We start from the raw sequence: 22,447 nt of genomic DNA, 5'->3' as shown, positions 1-22,447 counted from the left end.
CAGGTATTTTAAAGGAAAGGGGAGAAATTAACTACATTTAAGTAGTGAATAAAAGTCCAAAAGTCATTTTAAGTATTCAATTTCATTGTAATTTTGCTGAATAAACAATATTTTACCCATTTTACCTCATAAATGGACTGGGTTTTGGGGCTATGGACCATATTATGGAGTCACTTGACCTTGTCTTACATGATATTTATTGTTTTAGTGTGCATGATGGAGAGTCCACTGTGAAACTATTCTTTCATATTTATTAATATAAAAATTATGTAGTAATTTAAACTGTTCTCCCTTTTCTACTTTTCAATATATTTATTCAAGCTTTCAATATATTTTCACAGCGTTGTCTCCTCTGAATAGGATAGAACACTAAAGCTTTCTCCTTCCAGCAGTACAGACAACAAATGCGGATAAAAGTTTTCAGTGGTCTTAAACTTGTTTCTCTTTCCTACAGCAGTTTTAATACGATCCACCCTCTCATAACTGTGAATTAATGGTATTAATGGCATTATTTTTGGTTGATGTCAAAAAGTTTGTCAAACTATAAAACAACAAGAAAGATTTTTGTTAAGTAAATATTAGGGCTTTACTTTCTTCTTTTTTTTTTTTTTGCCTGTCCCGTTTGGCTCTTTTGCCATCAGAATTGTTGTCTAAAGGCAAAGAAAGATGCCCAACGGATTTACTTTACCAAATTGACCATCCCAGCCTTGCCGTAATGGTCCATTTGATTCACCTTTTATTGTTTATTTTATTTTCACTTACTGAATACGGGACAGACTTGACTGGGGGAAAGAAAGGGAGAAAGAAAGAGGGAAAGAGAAACAGCTGAGAAGAGGGACGGGGGAGAAGGGCAAAAAACATAAACCAACAGAATGAGCAGAAAAAAAAAAAAAGAAAAAAAAATGCATATATCAATCACCTGGATCACCTGCTGAGAAAGAAAAAAGAAAACAAGCAGAAGAGAACAAGAGTAATAGAATAAACAACATCACAATGATATATGCGAATATGACAGTAAATACTAAATGTTAAACATTATTGTGCAGCACATAAGATCAACAGAACACAGTGTGCTTTGAGGTAGGAGCCAAAAAGGGTGTAGTTTGTGGGTGTGATCACCCGTGTGTACACCTGTGAGCATGGACGCGCTTGTTTTTTTAAAAAGGTTCCTTCATGTAATGATCTGCTAGATGGTGTGGGGGGGCCACAGCCCCGTCCTCCAGGGCATGAAGCAGGTATGGAGGAGATCAAAACTCCAGACATCCAGAGGCCCCCAGAACACAAGAGACCAAGGAAGACCAACAGAGGGGCAGCCGCGCCACTGTCCCAGAAAGAGCTGAGGAGAGTCCCAGATGAGGGCTCACTCAGCAGCCGCGGAGCAGAAGCCAGGGGGGGTTGCAGTGACACGCCCGTGAGCTCCGCCGGCAGCCAGCCGCGCCTGAGTGACCGAGCCCCAGGCCGAGAGGCCGGGGGCACCCCACCTCCGAAGTGGCCCGAGCGAGCCCCAGGCTCCAGGCCCCGATAAGCGGCCGCCAAGGAGTGAGCCGGTGTGTACCTGGACGCCCATCCCCGGACACAAAGAACCACCAATGCACCGATGTCTGAGGGAGTCCGCCACTGGCAGGGGAAGTGGTGGTGGGTGGAGATAGGCCTCCAAACCTTGGAGGGCCTGAGATGTCCCCAGAGAGGTGGCGCCTGACACCCAACCTGACATATAGACACAGACATACAGGCACACACAGACACAAACATCCATTCCCACCCTCATGCTCTCATATGCACTTACTCCACACTCAACCAACGTGGAGACAGACATAAAGAGACGCTGTACACACGATCACACTCCCCAAGCGTGCTCTACAAACCGGGTCTAGGTACCCTTGCCCCTGGAGGGGGGAACTGCACCCAGACCCAGGTGGTGTTACCCTTTTCCCTGCGGTGGGGGGAGGCAGACCGCCCCGACTCCGCAGCAGCAGGAAGGCCCCACACTCCAGACCGCAGTCGGACGGCCAACTCCTCCTCCTAGCCCCCCCGCTCCAGCAGGTCGCAGAGAACGGGGGTGAGAGAAGACTCCAAACCTCCCTCCACCCGCTCATTGTAGTGTTGATGCATGTGTGTTCTAAGGTGCAATTAAAACCCAGGAGGGCATGGAGCTACCTGCCAGAGAGCAGCAGGTAAGCGCATAGTCCCTCCTGCTAGCCCTCAATGTCTACGTGTATTCAAAATTGAGAGGTGGGCAACGACGCCAGGGGTGAGGTGTACACCCTGATGGTAATTTGGATTCCGTGTATCGTGCCCACCCCCAAGATCCTATATGTATGTGTAATGAGAGTGTGAGTAATGTGAATGTCTAAGTTGTGGGATAAAATTGAGGCAGAGGCAGCCAGAAGGGGACAGGGGGGTAGCCTCCTCTGCACCCTGGTGACATACCCCTACTCCAAGGTCCTGCATGTGTGGGTGGTTGTGGTGGAGCGGGAAGAGGGAGGCAGCTGGAGATGGGGAGGGAAGGAAGGGAGAGGCAAGTGACCCCTCCCTGGGGCCAGCTCCCCCGCTGACCCCAGTAGGCACCCCCATAATCCGCGACCCGCCAGGGAAAGGGGGCCCAGGCCCATCCAGACCGGGGCCCAGCGCAGCAGCCCCTCCCGGCCCCACAGAGCCCGGGACAGTCCACCCAACCCCACCACAGAGAAAACTGCACCCACCCCACCATCCACTCTTCTTCCAGACTACATAAGACAATAGACGCCCAGGCTGAGATCTTCCTCCACCTCTCCTGTATCTCCCCCTCCTGTAGAGAGAGCCCCTGAGGAGAGGAAAGCTCCTGCAAGATGTGACAATCTCCCCCACCAGTTGAAGAGCCCCCCAGGTGGCTTGATGCACCGGCGGCACCCTGCTCCAGGGCTGGGCCCCCATGCACCCACCCGCCCACAACCCCGGCAACACACCAACCAGGACCCAAGCCCCCGAGGCCCGGCCCGGGCCCCAGCCCAGAGATGGAGCGCCCCCAGAACCTCACGCCCATCCCGGACCCACCCAGGGGCAGCCAGGCTACCAGGTCAGTAACCCACGTCCGTCAGCACAGACCCTCCCCTAGCCCCGCTGCACGACAGTCACCTGAGAGCCAACAGAGCCCCTAACCGGACATGACCACTACCCCGGGTTGAGCCCCCCAAGGAAGATGCCTCCAGGGAACCCCCCGACGCCCTAAGCCTGTCCCTACCCCCACACCAATCACAACAGTGAAGGCGGGACCAAACTATGACCCCCCACCCCCACTAGGTGATGGAGCTGATCTAAGGAGACCAGAGCAATTGATCTGATGTGGTGGCAGAGGCATTATCAAGACTAATGTAATCTAATAGATAATTTCTATATTGGTTAGAATTAAGATTATTTTTATTTTTCCAGTTCATGAGGACAGTTTTCTTGGCTATGCATAGGGCAGTGAAAACCATATGGGCTATATTCTTTTCTGAAGTGACATTATCTAAGCTGCCCAACAAACACACTAAGGGGGAAGTTGGAATGTTACATTTCAGACACTTCGATAAGTCTTCACATATCTCGCGCCAAAACTTCTGAACTGGTGGACAGAACCAAAGAGCGTGGATATAATTGTCCGGTGAATTGGTTTGGCAGTGTGAGCAGTTGTTGGTAGACGTAAAGCCCATCTTGAACATCCGATGACCTGTATAGTGCACTCTATGTAATATTTTGTATTGAATTAATTGAAGACTGGGATTTCTAATTAGATGAAAGGTTTTTAAGCAAATCTGAGTCCAGAAGTTTAGGTCTAAGTTAACTGATAAATCCGCTTCCCACTTTGCAATAGGAAGTGATATTGATTCATCTGTTTTAGAAAGCATTCTGTATATTTTGGATAGTAATTTGGGGGTTTTAAGAGTAAGAAATTGAACCACACTTGGTGGTGTTTGTAGTTCAACTTGACCCGGTTTAAATTTCTTTTTTACTATGGATTTAATTTGTTGATATTCTAAAAATCTTTTCTTGTTGATCCCATATTGTGTAACTAGTCCGTCAAATGAAATAAATTCTGTTCCTTCTAGTATATGTTCTAAATATTTGATTCCTTTACCACTCCAATCTGAAAAGTTTATCATATTATTGTTTTGTAATATGTCAGGGTTGTTCCAGATAGGTGTACGTTTGCATGGGATTAATGAAGATGCCGTCAATTTTAGAAACTCCCACCATGCTGTCAGAGAAGAGCTGATGTTGATGCTTTTAAAGCATTCATGTCGTTGGATGTTTGAGCTGATAAATGGTAGGTCTGAGATCTCTAGATTATTGCAAAGTGCTTGTTCTACATCTAGCCAAGGTTCATCTAAGAGGGTGTGTTTTAGCCATCCTGAGATAAACTGAAGCCTGTTAGCTAAGAGGTAGTGCTGAAAGTTAGGCAGTTCTAGTCCTCCTTTATCCTTGGTCTTTTGTAGTGTTTTTAAGCTTATACGTGGGGGTTTATTTTTCCAAAGGAATTTGGACATACATGAATCTAGAGATCTGAACCAATCTTGTGGCGGTTTAGTTGGGATCATTGAGAATAAATAATTTATTTTTGGTAAGACCATCATTTTTATAGCGGCAACCCTTCCCATGAGTGATATGGGTAGACATTTCCATCTAGCCAGATCATCTTCTACCTTCTTTAAAAGTGGGATATGGTTTAATTTAGTTAGATCTGCAAGCTTGGGAGAAACATTAATACCTAAATATTTTATATTTCCCGATTGCAGTGGTGTAGAAGAGGAATTATGGAGGGAGCAATTAATCGGTAGAACTGTAGATTTTGACCAGTTAATTGAGTAATCTGATATTCTTGCAAAAGAGTTTATCAATTCAATCACCCCAGAGATATTGGTTTGTGAATTTTGGAGAAAGAGTAACACATTATCCGCATAAAGGCTGATTTTATGTTCCACGTTCTTGCATTTTATGCCCTTAATTACTGAATTCTGTCTAATTGCTGCTGCTAGTGGTTCAATAAAAATTGCAAACAGTGAAGGGGAGAGTGGGCATCCCTGCCTGGTGCCCCTCAAGAGACAGAAGCTGGAGGATGTCTGGTCATTTGTTCTAACACAAGCTGTTGGGGAATTATATAATATTTTTAACCAGTTTATGAAAGAGGATCCAAAACCAAATTTGTGTAAAGTTGCAAATAGAAATTTCCAGTTAACTCTGTCGAATGCTTTTTCTGCGTCTAAAGAGAATATTGTAGTTTCTAGGTTTTTACTGTATGAGTAGTCTATCAAATTAAGTAATCTACGTGTATTTGTTGATGAGTGCCTACCTTTTATGAAACCAGTTTGGTCAGGATGAATTAAGAGGGGGGTTATTTTCTCCAGTCTCTTTGAGAGAGCTTTGCAGATTATTTTAAGGTCTACGTTTATAAGGGATATTGGACGATAGCTTGAGGGATATACAGGGTCTTTGCCTGGTTTTAGCAGGAGATTAATGTTTGCAGAATTCATATTTGATGGAAGTCTGCCCTTTTCTTTAATTTCCAACAACGTTCTGTAGAAAACTGGTGCTAGAATCGACCAGAATTCTTTGTAGAATTCTGCAGGAAAGCCGTCTGGACCTGGAGCCTTATTATTGAGCATACTTATCAGGGCTTCCTGGAGTTCACCTGGTGTCAGTGGTGAATCCAGTGCCATTGCTTGAGTGTCTAATAATTTTGGAAGAGTTATGTTGTCCAAAAACTGATCAATTTCTTTTTTAGATGGGTTTATTTGTGGTGAATACAACGTTTTATAGAAATCCCTGAAAATGTTGTTTATTTGTATATTGTGTTCCCAGATGAATCTTGAACAGCACATATAGTTGTTTTTTCTTTATTTATTTTTAGCTGGTTTGCTAGAAATTGACCGGATTTATTACCATGTTCATAATTTTGTAGGCGTAGTCTTTGTACTAAGAATTTAGTTTTTTTTATCAATTATCTCATTTAATTCTAGTTTTGTTTTGCGTATTTTGTTCAATGTTTCCTGATCTTGGTGGGACACGTAGGCTTCTTCTAGTGATTTGATGTTTTTTTCTAATTCCTGAATATTTTTGTTTTCTTTTTTCTTTTTATGTGATGAGAAAGAAATTATTTTACCTCTCATCACAGCTTTCCCTGCTTCCCATAGAACAGAAGCTGATGTTTCGGGAGTGTCATTATAGTCCAAATATGAAGTCCACTCTTTTTTAAAATATTTAATAAAGTCTTCATCTTTAAGTAGTGATATATTAAATCTCCAGTTTTTTCTTGGCGTAGTATTATTCTTGTGCATTAGTGTTAAAGATACAGGACCATGATCGCTGACAGCTATAGGATGAATCTCAGTGTCTGAAATGTCGTTCAGCAGTGAGCTGCTGACCAAAAAATAATCCAGACGAGAGTAGGAGTGATGGACATGTGAGAAAAAAGTATATTCCTTACTGGTGGGGTGAAGGGAGCGCCATGCATCGCAAAGACCAAAGTCGCTCATATACTGTTTGATTATATTTATGGACTGCCAATTACGCTGAGTTCCCGCTGTATTGAGCCTATCCATGTCTTCATTTAGTCCAAGGTTGAGGTCGCCTCCAAGAACAAGTGTGCCATCTAAGTGTTCAGAGAGTGCACTGAAAAAACCGTGAAAGAATGAGGGATCATCAACATTTGGACCATATACACTTGCAATACATAGCTTTTTATCACGTATAGATAGTTTAATGATTAAGAATCTACCCTCTGGATCTATAACTGTATCGAGTACTGTGAAATTAATATTTTTATGTATTAAAATTGCTACTCCCCTTTGTCTAGAATTATAACAAGCTGAGAACACATTGGGAAACTCAGGTGTTTTAAGTTCATTCGAACCTCTAAGAGGTCTGTGGGTCTCTTGTAAAAGGACAACATCTGCCTGTAGTTTTTTGAGTTGGTTAAATATTTTTAACCTCTTTACTCTGGAGCCAGCTCCATTTATATTCCATGTAATGAACCTCAGTGTACCCATAGATGTTTGTGTATAACTAGGGATGTACGCTGTGTGCGTCGCTTAGACAGGTGGAGAGAATACGTCACTTGTTCATAAATAAAGAGAAGGAGAGAGAGAAAAAAATGTGTGGCGAGATGCTCCCTGAGTCTGACTATGTGTTTGCATAGTTACTAATATGAGTAGGCTTGGCTTAAGTGTGTGTATCCTAAACGACTGTGTGCGCTGTCTGACTGAAGTAAAATGTGCTGCCGTTGAGCGCATGGTGCGTATGTGTCGAAATAAAGGATGTTTGCGGATGAGTGTCGAAGCAGGTGATCGAGGCAGTGAAAGGAATAAAGAAAGAAACCAAGGACAGGGGTGAGCAGCATAAAACCAAGAGGGGGAAAAGAGAGGAGGAAAAAACAAAACAAAACGTAAACATTCCAATTAAATCACTGACGGAGAGTGACGGTGTTAATTCTGCTATGAAATCACACTTTAAGATGCGATTTGATACTGGTAAGTTAAACAGATGTTAATGCAAGTTAGTGTGAGTGGATAGGGAAAGGGTGCAGCTGATTCTTATCTGGTGTGAGGTTAATACAGCCACGGAGTGATGTTGGGGTCGCCGTGGAGCTGTCCGTCCACGTACAGCCGGTCCACAGCGATGACAGCGCGGGAGCCCTTCTGGATGAAGCCGCGTCGGATTGGGAAGAGGACCCTGCGTCGTTCCAAGATCTCTTTGGGGAACTGGTCGTTCACGCTGAAGTCCGTTCCTTTTAATTCCCTGCCGCGGCTTTTCACATGTTGCTTTTGTTTGAAGTGGCCGAATTTGGCCACGATAGGACGTGGTCTCCCGGCCGTAGCCCGAATGGGGCCGAGGCGATGTACCCGATCGAAGACGATGTTCTTCACAGTGTCCTCCGGCAGCTTCAGGTGGGTTTTGATGAAGCTTTTTACCGTGGTCTCCGCGTCCTCTCCAGCGGCTTCTGGAATACCAGAAAATACCAGATTATCACGCATGCTACGAGCTTGTAGATCGATAACTGTTTCTTTTATTTTTTTATTTTCTCTATTGAGCTGGGTAACATTATCTGTGAGACATTTCACCGACTCCCTTAGCGTGGCATTTTCAGCAGCAAGCGTTTCCACCTGCTGCTGGCTGTACTCCAGGGATTCTCGCAAGCATTTAAATTCTCGGTGAAGAATCTCCACCAAGGACAGCCTTGCGTCGAAACTGGACAATCGCTTGTCGATTGACTCCAATATGTCGGCAATATCTTTGCCGGCTGGCGATGTTGAGCCGGGTGAGTCTGCCGGGCGTTGTCTTTTCGATGACGGCGTCTCAGGTTTGGCCGGGGAAGCTGCACACTGGGTCTTCTTCATCATGAGATCCTGAAAGCACTGATCAATATAATCTTGGAGAGTCTCTAAACTCTCCTCGTTGTTCTCCAGGGTGTTGGAGATTATTTAGACAAATAGTGTTAGTTATAAGATAATTGATAAGTGTATTTGGTATTTGGGCTTTACTTTCTTACATTTTATTGTCAAATGTTTGGCTGATATCTGACCGTGTTCATCTCGGTCATTTATAATAAATTATTCATAATTTTAGAAGTCATAACACTTTGAGATGATCCACTAACAAGGTCCTCCTCCTCGACCTCTTCCTTTGCATGTCTTTGGATCCATTGTTTCAAAGCTGAATGAGCTGACTTTGATGGATAGACAAAAAAGCCAAAGTTTCTGATTTGGTGTGTGATATATTTTGACTCCTAGTGTTTCCACTTTGTTAATTGTGTGTAATTGAGCTAAAGCTGAGCTGATGTGAGTTTATTGACTGTTAGTGCTTTCTGAGTGACCACATGGTGTCAGCACTGATAAATGTAGGAATTCGTGTGTAGAGTTTTGCAGTAAGTTCACTACATCTGACTCATGTGGTAAAGCAGGGGCATAGTGGGAGGGGCTTTGTCTGGGTGGGACACCATTTCAAAAGTGTGTGGCCTAAACTATTCTCTCCCACAAAACTTACAGTTCAGAGGAAAAAGCGTTCACACACCATACCCAAGCGTCAATATCAGTCAAACGTAGAGTGTCCGTGCACACTCTGATGACTTAGTGTCTCACATAAAACAACACGTCCCTCCAAATGAACACTGTCAAAGTCACTGTGGCTTTAGCATTAGCTTTAGCGCCGCTGATGTAAGAGTCCGAAATTTCTGCATTGGTAAGTAAGGGTTGTTGCACAGCGGATTCCCGATGGGGACTGTGCAGCGCAGCACTGATTAGTGTTCCAGTTTCAAAATAAAAGCTGCCAGAAAGCAAAACATGGTCCTTTTTAGTCTAAAATGTCAATGTTTCAAACCATATTCCAGGATTCTTAGTTCACCATTTATGAGGTTTCCCAAAAAAGGAAAAGACAGATCTGAATGTTTGAAAATGTTTTTGAAAAAGTCTGTAAAGATTAGATGAAAAATTCTCAAAGGATAAATTAAGTTAGTTCATTCTTTTGTCACATAAGTTGAAAAAAAAAAAAGGTTAAAGAAACAGTCAGGACTGGTTGGGGATGAAGGTGAAAAAAGAAAAAGGATGAAGAAGGAAGGGGAGAGGTGTTAGAAGATGCAGGGAGAGAGGGCAGAGAGAGCTGAAAATTAAGATGGAACAGAGGTGGAGGAAGAAGAGGCTACATCAAGAGAGGAAGCAGCAGTGTCCCTCCTCCGGAAGAAACGGAAGCATTTTTTCTGCTTTTTCAGGCACTTTTCCATCAAACAATCATGGCTTCCATCATCTGGCTATGTGCGCTTTTTCCTCCAGGTTGAGGGTTTTTGAACTCATCGATTGTTTCGCAAGATTCAAGATTCAAAGTGTTCGTTGTCATGGGTACAGAAGAAATAGCATATTTCTGTGCAATGAAATTCTTGCTTTGCTGTCAATACACAAATGCCAGTTAAGTAAGGGTTAAAGGAACAAAATAAATAAGGATAAAAATAAGATAAGATATTAAGATAAATACAAATGTAAAAAAAATAAGGATAAAAAATAATGAAAGATAAATGAATAAGTACAAAAATAAGTAAGTGAAGACAAGTGAGGTATGCAGATGTCGATGTAGATGGATGTACAAAGTAGCTTAATGTGCAAAATGAACTTAGTGTGCAAAGTGTCCTGATATGCAAATTGCAGTTGAGGTAGGTCAGCTGTTCAGGAGTCTGATAGCAGTGGCAAAGAAGGAGTTGTTGAGTCTGGATGTTCTGGATTTCACACTTCTAAACCTTCGTCTCGAGGGCATACGTGTGAACAATCCGTGTTGAGGGTGTGTGGGGTCTTTAAGGATGGAGGCAGCTCTCCTCTGGACTGTGATGGTAGATGCTCTGCAGAGAGGGCAGTGGAGTCCTGATGATCTCCGCAGTTGTTATCACTCTCTGCAGGCGTTTGCGGTCCATAGCAGTAGTACTGGTGTACCATGCAGTGATGCAGCTGGTTAATGTGCTCTCCACAGTGCAGCTATAAAAGCTACTGAGGATCTTGGCCAACATACCAAATTTCCTCAGCCTCCTCGGGAAATACAGCCCCTGCTGAGCGTTTTTGACCAGCTGTGTGGTGTTCCGTGTCCAGGTGAGGTCCTCATTGATGTGGACGCCCAGGTACCTAAACCTGCTCACCCTCTCCAATTCACTCTCCCGGATACACATCAGCTGGTGAGGCCTCTTCTTCTTCCTCATGTCCACTATCATCTCCTTTGTTTTATTACGCTTAAGGGTAAGGTTGTTGTCCTCACACCATGACACCAGACCGGCCACCTCTCTCCTGTAAGCCGCCGCGTCCCCACCAGTGATGCGACCAATCACTGCAGTGTCATCCGCCAACTTCAGTATGCTGTTGTCTTTGTTGGAGGCAACACAGTCGTGGGTGAACAGGGTGTAGAGGATGGGACTGAGGATGCAACCCTGTGGTACGCCAGTGTTTGTGATAATAATAACTGAGGTCCTGTTGCCGATCCTGACAGACAGAGGCCTGCCAGTCAAAAAGTCCTGTAGCCAGTCACAGAGGGTGGGGTGCAGGTCGAGTGTAGACAGTTTGTGGATGAGTTTGTGAGTGTGTTGAAGGTGGAGCTGTAGTCAACAAAGAGTACCCTGATGTAGGAGTCATTACTCTCCAGGTGGTAGAAGGAATAGTGAAGGGCAGCAGCAATGCCATCCGACACTAGCAGCACCCGAAGCAGGGCCGAAGTGTTTAAGTGTTCACCGGAGTTTGCACCCTTGGCAAGCGGACTGAGGTATGTGATGAGAGGTGATCTGTTGTTATATTTTATTTAACTGAACTGTGTAACCCCTGTTTGAAACCCCTTTTGTTTTATTTAATCTGTGACTGTATATCTCAGAATTACTTGTTTGAACTTACCTGAATTAACTTAAGCTCATTGTTGTTATTGCTCATTGTTATAGTTCAAAAGGACTGTACGGGTATAAATTTTTTCTTATTTTATAGTTTTCACGGTGCTCAACGTCCAGAGAATGAGTCGTGTGTGGTGAGGAAATAAATGGCTGCACCCGTTAGAGACTCTTCTGTCGTTCTTGATGCCAAGGGCTGCTACAGGGCCGGTAGGCATACTGCAGGGGATCCAGAGTGTGTGCAATATTGCTCTTAATGTAGGCCATCACCACTCTCTCAAAATCACTTTGCAATGATTGGAGTGAGTGTAACAGGTCTGTAGTCGTTTAGGCAGGTGGCTGGGCTATTCTTGGGGACAAGGATGATAGTTGTGGTCTTGAAGCATGTGGGAACAATGCTCTGGCTGAGGGAAAGGTTGAAGATGGAGGTGAGAACATCAGCCAGCTCGTTAGCACATGCTCTAAGGGCTCGTCCAGGGATGTTGTCTGGTCCTGCTGCCTTGCGGAGGTTGATCTTCCTCAGGACCTTGTGTACTTGGTCTATTGAGACCGCTGGCAGGAGAGAGGGTCAGGTGATCTGGGGGTTCTGGAAAGTCTTGGAGGTCTGGGAGATCTAGGAGGTCTGGTGGGTATGGGAGGACGGGAAGGTCTGGGAGGTCTGGGGGTCTCAAAGCTGGTGTAAAACACGTTGAGATCATCTGGCAGTTGGCATATATCACAGCATTCAGGGCCTTTATAAGAACAGACAAAATTACTAAACTGAATCAATTTCAGCTTTCATTTTTTATTATGTATATTTTAGTAATAATTACATTTCATTATCTATATCTTTACCAGACATTTGCCACACAGGTGTAGATACTGTAAGTGCAGCTCTCTTCACCTACCTAACACTGACAGTCACACACAAACACATTGTATTCAACTAGAAAATCACGAAAAACATAAACTTACAGCTTTCACAAAAATATCGTCAATGAATGTGGACAAAGCAGAAGCTATGGTTGACTCTGACATGTCGATTCTTACCAGTTTCTCTTTGCTTTCTCTCTCTTGTTGAACGAGGAGTTGGCTGAAGAAAACCCGCCAGTGAGGAGGTTAGGTTCAGACTCTGTTACCCTGGTAACTGACTCAGAGTTAAAGTTTAACTTAACTTTCTGGAACTGAAAACCCGAGTTTCCCTCATCTCGGGATTAACAAACTTGGACTTAGCTAAACCTGCTTCCTAGAATAACCCCAGTAATGAATCTACAATGAGCTTAAAACATGTTGTGGATGAGAGAAGCAGTGAAAACACAGCACTTCAAGCCGGAGAAACTCAGAACATAACAGGCTCTGTTTTAGTTTATAATCTGTCAGCTGTGGACTCTGTGAGAGTAAAGATTAACTATTAAAACATAATGTTTTATGAGCATACTTTAATGCGTATATAACAATAACAATAAAATAATTCATTATTAAGTTGCATTTTAGAATCTAGACAAGCTGGGATACATTAACAATACTGGGAAATAGTCTGAAAGTTTTACACCAAACTTACAAATAAAATGCCATTTGCCACTCAAAGGTTTCCATTTGTCTCTGTGCCACTTGGAAATGGGTTGAGCAGCATGTACCGTATGTACGGTTACTGAGATACTGTAACACATCCTGACTAACCTGTTTGTCCTGTGAAGAGAAACTAAAAGTCAGGGTTTTTTCCTCACAGTTGAGCAACCACGCAAGGCTGTTTATCGTTTGGGGGGGGATTTCTTCATAATATAATTTTAGAAAGCTCAAAGATCGTTTATGTTTCCACATTGTAAATCTTTCCAGTTGGGAGTAACCATATTTATAGTTATCAATTTCTTATTCAGCAAATACCTCAATATATCCTTTGGGTTACTGTTTTGCACTCAACGATCTATTAAAAGATTAAAAAACTTCACAAGAAACAGAAGACAGTCACAGGTGTTAGGCGTCACATTAACTAAGGCTCTATAACAATGCGATCTTAAATCGTGACATCTTTATTGAAATGACGTGATTAAGGGTGAGTTGCCGTTTCAGGCAACAGTTCTCGTATATTAGCTTCTTTTTTAAAAATTCTCCATGATACTTTTCAGGATTTTATTTTTTACTGGGCTACAGGGCTGTCCTAACGCATCTGTGTCCTATACCTGCCAATATGGTCCTCCTGACCGCGCCTTTAATCTTTACCTTGCGTAAACACTCCCTCCTTGCTGGCACACTTTCACAATTAGGAGTCAACAACAACTAGCTGAGCTTCAGTTAACACCCCAGGATTGAAGGTTTCAGAGCGTCACTGTAGGGCAGCATGTCCGTATCAACAGGCGCGGCCCTTCTGTGGATTTTACTTCTTACATTCACTGTCTCCACCGTGTCAGGTAACCTGAAACTTAAATATGAACCAGTGGGAGAGATTTGGTGTGGTGGTGGATCTGTCCGTTAAATACTGACACTAATGTCACTCAGAAGCTGAAAACAGCTGAAGCAAGAAAATCCCTTTCAAGAAGCTCTCAGAGCGTGAGTGTCAGGTGATACTGAGTACGGCTGTTTTCGGTAAATCGCCACGCCATATAACGAGTCCACAGCGGAAGTGGTCAACGGGAGATCAGTGGGTATGAATCACCATACTTACAGCTAAACGAAAACAAAACTGAGGTTGTCATTTTTGGCAATTTCAATCATATCGACAGCACGTTGGGTACCCTCTCCTCGTATTGTAAAACACATGTAAAAAACCTCGGAGTTTACATTGATGGTTCTTTTAAATTGAATAAGCAGGTGAGTGCAGTAGTTCAGTCCTGTTTTTTTCAGCTAAGACAGCTAGCCAGGATAAAGCCATACCTTCCGGCTGACGTCTTCGAGCGTATCATCCACCTTTTTCTTACTTGCAGATTGGACTACTGCAATTCATTGTATTATGGCCTAGATCATGCCACCATCCATCGCCTTCAGATGGTTCAAAATGCTGCTGCTCGCCTGCTAACCGGTACCAAACGGAGAGAGCATATAACCCCAATTTTAGCCTCTTTACACTGGCTCCCTGTCCCCTACAGGATCCAATTTAAACTCTTACTTTTTGTTTTTAAGTCACTCAACGCCCGAGCCCCCCCCCCCCTACTTGTCAGAGCTCCTCTCTGCCTATGCTCCAGGAAAACCCACGAGATCTAGTTCAAAACTATTGTTGTCCATTCCACGGACTAACCTCAAATCTCGTGGTGATAGATCCTTCTCTGTGGCAGGTCCCAGACTTTGGAATAGTCTCCCCTTTAATATTAGATCTGCTCAAACTCTTGAGCAATTTAAATCTTTACTAAAGACACACTTTTACGCTCTGGCTTTTAACACATTATGACCCAAGCATTTTGGATTTATCTGAATTAGTTAGTATTGTTTCAATTCTTCTATTTTATTGTTTCTATTGTTATTATTGTATTACACTGTAGTTTTTAATTTTATTGTTATTGTTAAGCACTTTGTGCAGCATCGGCTGTTGGAAATGTGCTATATAAATAAATCTGACCTTGACCTTGACCACTGACTGATTAGTTTTCGAGAAAATAGCGCAGCATTTCCCGGAAGATCTCTGAGACCTCTGAGTGTGGACATGAGACTTTTGTTTTTAATGGCTTCCAAAGTCTTTGTGTTTCCCTGATGAACAGCAGAAATATACAGATTCTAAAACGCAACTTAATAATGAAAAATTTTATTGTTATTGTTTTATACGCATTAAAGTATGATCCTAAATCATTGTGTTTTTATAGTTAATCTTTACTCTCACAGAGTCCGCAGCTGACAGATTAAAAACTAAAACACAGCCGGTTATGCCCCGAGTTTCTCTGGCTGGAAGCGACGTGTTTTCACTGCTTCTCTCATCTACAACATGTGTTAAGGTCGCGATTGTTTTATATATATATATGTATACAATACTGGTTTATGTTTCACAACCTTTTCACAGTAAAGAAAGGGGCTGGTGGACCTTGGATGACCTCCAGAAACTTTTATTAATATATTTAAGATGATAGCAGCACTAATGAAACTTTTTGTTGTAATTATTAGAACAGAGGACACAGAGAATACCTGTTCAATCAATCAATTTAATTTCACCTTGATCTGCTGAGAAACTGAAGCAATTTTCACATCTCCTTTATTAGGCTGTGGGGAACGAGATGTGAATGCTTAAATATATCCAGTTTAAAGTTTCGGAGCTCCAATGTGCAGCCATCACCTTAGGTATAAACAGCAGCACTAAGAGAGCACTCCTTGATAAGAGAGTTTTATTAACCAGAATAACGAATAGCTGCCAATTATTCTCATGAAGCTGATTGAACAGGCATTCTTGGTTCATGTTAAAGAGCAGTATAAAAGAGATTACAATCAAGTCTAACAACATTTTATACACATTCTAATTAACCAAAATAATACATGGCATAATACATACAGGCATTCCTATGACAATGCAATGCACAGTTTGCACTTCTTTTAGTAGTAAGGTAGACTTAAGCTGTTCCACATGTCCTGTGGATCCCTATTCAAATCGAATTCCTGGTATTGAATTCGGTTTATCAGTTGGAAAATCTTGCACCAAAAGTCTGTTTAAACAAATATACAGAACAACCTGCTTTTTCAAAATGACATCAATTCAAAATCATGGATGTGGAATCTGTCTTCAGTGTTTATTGTGTCTTTAATAAAGGTTGTTAAAGCACTGCAGATTTCTCATATATAATACATACATAATTCGTAGTAATTATCACTGGTTCAAATTCACAGCTTAAATACAAGGTTGTTGTTATTCTTTTTTAACTCACTTTTTCTTTTACTGAAACCCCGTTGATAACTACAGGGACAACCTACTCCATACCTTGTGACAATCAGCCCCGTAATAGATTTATTTTATTCTCTCAGGTGCAGACTCGGTGCATACACAGAAATTTGGTAAGAGGTCAGCAAATAAAGTGTAGGTGTCCTGTTTTATGATCATATAATGATGACTATAGAACAATAACAATTTGCTGCAATAACAAATTACTGATCCTCATTAGGGAAATACAAATACTTTAGATGCCATCCATTCTTCCCACGTAGATCCAAATGATCTTCCAGGAATGGTGAAGCTATTTACCGAAGTACTGCAGCGATTTTCTACCTCTTGATCTCTAATCTGGAATCTAACTTGTTCCACAATACAGAGCTGCTTGGTTATAGGAGAAATCATCTGTCACTGCAGTTAGTCATATTTGTGAATTTTATCTCATCGAAATGGTAATTTCACTCTGTTATTTCCAGATATAATACAGGACCCAACATGTTTATCCCTTTGCTCACTATAACTCTCTGTTTGCTTCCAGGGGCCCAGAAGTTGACTCTCACTGCTGAACCAGGAGCCACTATAAACATCAGAAATAATAATAAAGTCAAAGGTTGCCAAGTGTGTACAGGATCAATTATTAAAAAATGCAACGCTGAATCTCTGAATTATTTAAAAGGAAGTACTGTGGAATTGAAATGCTCCACACCTCAAGATGTATTCAGTATAGAAATTGTACGGCGTATAAGTAAGTGTCTGTGTGATATCTGATTATTTTATCAGTGAGACTGAATGTCCTGAGTGGACTAACACAGCATGGGTGGATTCAATTTCTCTTTTCAGCTTGCACCACGGAGTCATGCAGTGGCCACATCATCCAGGCTGACTTCAGCTCAATTGATGCGCTGCGTTTTAACCGCACGTTTACCTGGAATCTAGCGGCCGCAGCGCCAAAAGCTTTCCAAATAGATTTCACTAACACGGGTCTTAAACTGATTCATCCATCTGAGAAATGTCCAGACAGACACACCTACACCCTCCAGGCCTTCCAGTCTACGGGCAGTGCAGCTGTGGAGCAGTACTGCAGAAGTGGCACCATCAGCAGTGCTCAGATTTTGAAAAGCGGCAGCTTTTCTGTGGACGTCCCAGCAGAGCAGAAGCTGCAAAATGACAAGTTTGATGTGACTGTGCGGGAAAAAATCAAGTGTGAGTTTAGTTACAGTCACTTTTTTGTGTTTCTTTTAAAATGTAACAATTTTTGTTTTCATTTTAATTAAATTTTTTGTGTTTTGTGTGTGTGTGTGTGTGTGTGTGTGTGTGTGTGTGTGTGTGTGTGTGTGTGTGTGTGTGTGTGTGTGTGTGTGTGTGTGTGTGTGTGTGTTTGTTTTATACCTTGTGACAATCAGCCCCATAATAGATTTTTTATTCTATCAGGTGCAGACTCTGTGTATACATAGAAATTTGGTGAGAGGTCAGCTAATACAGTGTAGGTGTCCTGTTTTATGATCATATAATCAATTTTGAAAAAATGTTTGCTGGCATAAAAAAATCTAAAGAGTAAAGCTGCATGTAATAATTTGTATTCATTACTGATGCTCATCAGGGAAACACAAAGACTTTAGATTTTAGATTCCAACGAATCTTCATTGAATGGTGAAGCTATTCACTGGAGTACTGATTAGCTAGTACGCAGTGATTTTATACCTCTTGATCGCTAATCTGGATTCTAACTTGTTCCACAATACAGAGCTGCTTAGTTATAGGAGGAGACAAGCCGTAGGCTTCATCTGTCACTGCAGTTAGTTGTATTTGTGAATTTAATCTCATCTAAATGGTAATTTCACTCTGTTATTTCCAGATATAATACAGGACCCAACATGTTTATCCCTTTGCTCACTATAACTCTCTGTTTGCTTCCAGGGGCCCAGAAGTTGACTCTCACTGCTGAACCAGGAGCCACTATAAACATCAGAAATAATAATAAAGTCAAAGGTTGCCAAGTGTGTACAGGATCAATTATTAAAAAATGCAGTATTGAATCTCTGAACTCATTCAGTGGAAGTACTGTGTCAGTGGAGCTTGAATGCTCCAGACCTCAAGATGTATTCAGTATAGAAATTGTACGGCGTATAAGTAAGTGTCTGTGTGATATCTGATTATTTTATCAGTGAGACTGAAAGTCCTGAGTGGACTAACACAGCATGGGTGGATTCATTGTCTCTTTTCAGCTTGCACCACGGAGTCATGCAGTGGCCACATCATCCAGACTGACTTCAGCTCGACTGATGTGCTGCGTTTTAACCGCACGTTTACCTGGAATCTAGCAGCCGCAGCGCCAAAAGCTTTCCAAATAGATTTCACTAACACGGGTCTTAAACAGATCAATCCATCTGAGAAATGTCCAGACAGACACACCTACACCCTCCAGGCCTTCCAGTCTACAGGCAATGTGGCTGTGGGGAAGTACTGCAGAAGTGGCACCATCAGCAGTGCTCAGGTTTTGAAAAGCGGCAGCTTTTCTGTGGACGTCCCAGCAGAGCAGAAGCTGCAAAATGACAAGTTTGATGTGACTGTGCGGGAAAAAATCAAGTGTGAGTTTACATTCATTGTTTTGTGTTTCTTTCAAAATTACAGTGTCATTTAACAATTTTTGTTTTAATTTCAATTTATTTGGTGTGTTGTGTGTGTGTGTTGTAGCTCTTGCCCGAATTTCTCTGACTTTACCAAAAGGGACCTCTTCCTCAGAGCTGCTCTCGCCAGACTACCCAGAGAGCTTTCCTGATGACGACACCATGGAGTGGTACTTTCAGGTCCCAGACAAACACGGGGTTGATCTTCAGTTTCTAAACCTCACACAGCCAGATTGTGTGAAGAAGGAAGTAGCAGTGGAGTACCACCAGAAAGGCAGGGTGACATCGGTTCTGGGGCTAAATGACACACAGCCGCTCCAGAACCAGGGAGACTTTTTGCTCACGCTGAGGAACTGCGAGATGGAGAGAGCACCTGCTGATTCTCCTGGACTCACCTTCACCCTCAAGGTGTCTGCTTACCCACCCCGTTCAAAAGGTCTGAAAAAATAAAACGGCACTGACTTCAATGACAAAAAATATATATATATTGTGTCAATCCGAGATTAAGCACTCACTCATTCATAGTTTGTACTTTCATTAACAATAAATACATGAGATGTTATTCCGAGTTACTCCCGGGGAAAATATTTGCTTTTGGAAATCTAAAACTGCTTTAATCGATTTTTGCATAAAGCTCTGTCATTGCATAATGTAGAAGATGTTTGAAGTGATGACCACAGAGAGCGAAAACAAGGCCCCAAATGTTACGTTTTCTTCCACTTATGCAGTTCAGGGTACACCCTGGGGAGGTCACAACACTGTGTTTGAGCATGACTCCCCAGAGCAAACAGGTTAGGAAGGTATTTCAAACTTGCCCAACAGCTGGAGGCTCGATAGTCTGGGTAAAACCTCGTCATCACTAGGTCCAGATTTTTCCAAGACTTTGGTTTATGACAAAAAGAACTGCAGCACTGTGACCAGATCACATCAGCTTGATAACTTTAGCATTTGGTGTAAGGCACCACAGGAATATGAGGCTGTAGTGTAGCTTCACACTCGGGAGGATAAACGATAATTGAACGATTTTTCAGCTTCAGCAATTCTGTTTATTGTTGAATTCTTTTTTACAACCACTGCACAGTCGAAAATGTGATCCAAATGTTAACCAAGTTAATTGTTTCTCCTCTATAGCACCTTTAACCATCATCCTGGGTGTAGTGGCTACTCTGCTGGTCATTTCTGTCATAGTGCTAGTTGTAATGATTAGGTGAGTATTTCTATTATTTAGTGTGTTTTCAAAGGGGATGACCCATCAATAGCTGAATAAAACAGAAAATAATCCCAATCTTCTCTTTTTTCCCGCCAAACAGGAAGAACAAGAAGAAGAAGAAGGAGAAGAAGAAGAAGAAGAAAGGCAATTATGAAGTTGCTGTCTATAATCCTAATGGCATCAACTTCTTACCAGGATACGAATCCCCAGATGTGCTGGGGACTTGTAAAGATGATGAGTCCCATGTGTACGAAGAGATTGATGACACTCTCGTCTACACACACCTGCTGAAAAGGGGTGCAGAGACTGGCAACTATGAAGAAACATATAAACCTGTTTCAGGACACAGAGACTCTCAAAAGCCACTGCTCTCATCACAGCAGGGCCCTCCACGCCCCAACAAGCCACCAAGCAAAATCCTAACCCCGGTGGACAATACAATTTACCAGAATATGATTTACCAGCCTAAGGATCAAAGTGAGGACGAACAGCTCCCGAATCTGGGGCCTCGACTGGAGCTAGAGGGCGGCAACTGAGCAGAAGACTGGACTCAGCTTTTTGATTTTTCTCTTGACTCACTTGAACTTTGGGATATTCATTCCCTGTGTGATTGCCTCACAAAGCACCTTTTCTGAGTGCAGCTTTTGCACTAAAGTGAGGCACACACAAACAACCTGTCTGCAGCTGTTACAACGTTTTGTCCCAGATTAAAGGCTCTTCGATTGCAAAAGTTGCTCTCAATCATCCCCTGTAGCTGCATCTGACATAAAACATATTTATTTCATAGTAAGGTCAAATATATTGCTTTTTTAATGTGTCACGATGGGATGAGTCCTTTGTCCTCATCGGAGACTAGTGGCATAATTCCCCTGCAATTAAACTGCATTTCAGTGTATTTTATTTTTAATTTCAGTGTAGTTATTTGACTGCAATAACTTAAAGCAGGTACACTGGAATAATGGGGTGAGAAGTCAGGTTTTTACAGAAAACAGAAATTATTTTATTTAATTTTAAGTAGTGCACAAGTAATTTTATAAAGTTCATGACTTATTTATTAGTATTACAGAATATCAGGTATTTTAAAGGAAAGGGGAGAAATTAAGTACATTTAAGTAGTGCATAAAAATCCAAAAGTCTTTTTTTTCCTTTTTTGCCTGTCCCGTTTGGCTCTTTTGCATCAGAATTATTGTCTAAAGGCAAAGAAAGATGCCCAACAGATTTACTTTACCAAATTGATCATCCCAGCCTTGCCGTAATGGTCCATTTGATTCACCCTTTATTGTTTATTTTATTTTCACTTGCTGAATACGGGACAGACTTGACTGGGGGAAAGAAGGGGAGAAAGAAAGAGTGAAAGAGAAACAGCTGAGAAGAGGGACGGGGGAGAAGGGCAAAAAACAAAAACCAACAGAATGAGCAGGAAAAAAAAAAGAAAAAAAATGCATATATCAATCACCTGGATCACCTGCTGAGAAAGAAAAAAGAAAACAAGCAGAAGAGAACAAGAGTAATAGAATAAACAACATCACAATGATATATGGGAATATGACAGTAAATACTAAATGTTAAACATTATTGTGCAGCACATAAGATCAACAGAACACAGTGTGCTTTGAGGTAGGAGCCAAAAAGGGTGTAGTTTGTGGGTGTGATCACCCGTGTGTACACCTGTGAGCATGGACGCGCTTGGGCTCACTCAGCAGCCGCGGAGCAGAAGCCAGGGGGGGTTGCAGTGACGCGCCCGTGAGCTCCGCCGGCAGCCAGCTGCGCCTGAGTGACCGAGCCCCAGGCCGAGAGGCCGGGGGCACCCCACCTCCGAAATGGCCGGAGCGAGCCCCAGGCTCCAGGCCCCGATAAGCGGCCGCCAAGGAGTGAGCCGGTGTGTACCTGGACGCCCATCCCCAGACACAAAGAACCACCAACGCACCGATGTCTGAGGGAGTCCGCCACTGGCAGGGGAAGTGGTGGTGGGGGGAGATAGGCCTCCAAACCTTGGAGGGCCTGAGATGTCCCCAGAGAGGTGGCGCCTGACACCCAACCTGACATATAGACACAGAAATACAGGCACACACAGATACAAACATCCATTCCCACCCTCATGCTCTCATATGCACTTACTCCACACTCAACCAACGTGGAGACAGACATAAAGAGACGCTGTACACACGATCACACTCCCCAAGCGTACTCTACAAACCGGGTCTAGGTACCCTTGCCCCTGGAGGGGGGAACTGCACCCAGACCCAGGAGGTGTTACCCTTTTCCCTGCGGTGGGGAGAGGCAGACCGCCCCGACTCCGCAGCAGCAGGGAGGCCCCACACCCCAGACCGCAGTCGGACGGCCAACTCCTCCTCCTAGCCCCCCCGCTCCAGCAGGCCGCAGAGAACGGGGGTGAGAGAAGACTCCAAACCTCCCTCCACCCGCTCCTTGTAGTG

At 42.9% G+C, this 22,447-nt stretch overlaps 1 protein-coding gene across 1 annotated transcript; it reads left to right on the top strand.

Annotated features, from left to right (window-relative positions):
- The first annotated feature begins 11,064 nt into the window (after positions 1-11,064).
- Positions 11,065-22,174, top strand: LOC308405571 (uncharacterized protein). The gene is made up of 9 exons (XM_080896241.1): positions 11,065-11,241; positions 11,454-11,566; positions 16,714-16,920; positions 17,016-17,378; positions 18,093-18,305; positions 18,401-18,763; positions 18,870-19,238; positions 19,934-20,009; positions 20,113-22,174. Exons 2-9 carry the CDS (start codon positions 11,506-11,508, stop codon positions 20,546-20,548), a joined length of 2,088 nt encoding a protein of 695 aa, XP_080752367.1. The 5' UTR covers positions 11,065-11,241; positions 11,454-11,505; the 3' UTR covers positions 20,549-22,174.
- Positions 22,175-22,447: the final 273 nt, after the last annotated feature.

This window comes from Rhamphochromis sp. 'chilingali' (assembly GCF_963969265.1).
Source record: "Rhamphochromis sp. 'chilingali' genome assembly, chromosome: 11".
Taxonomy (NCBI): Eukaryota; Metazoa; Chordata; class Actinopteri; order Cichliformes; family Cichlidae; genus Rhamphochromis; species Rhamphochromis sp. 'chilingali'.
Note: the sequence above shows the minus strand (reverse complement) of the source record. Positions and strands in the feature narration are given on the sequence as shown.

Excerpts from the sequence above, each read along its gene's own strand:
- LOC308405571 (XM_080896241.1), top strand. The coding sequence starts at position 11,506 with ATGGCTGCACCCGTTAGAGACTCTTCTGTCGTTCTTGATGCCAAGGGC. Across the intron at positions 17,379-18,092 it reads TGTGCGGGAAAAAATCAAGT|GGGCCCAGAAGTTGACTCTC; the intron begins GTGAGTTTAGTT and ends GTTTGCTTCCAG. Across the intron at positions 19,239-19,933 it reads TTACCCACCCCGTTCAAAAG|CACCTTTAACCATCATCCTG; the intron begins GTCTGAAAAAAT and ends TCTCCTCTATAG.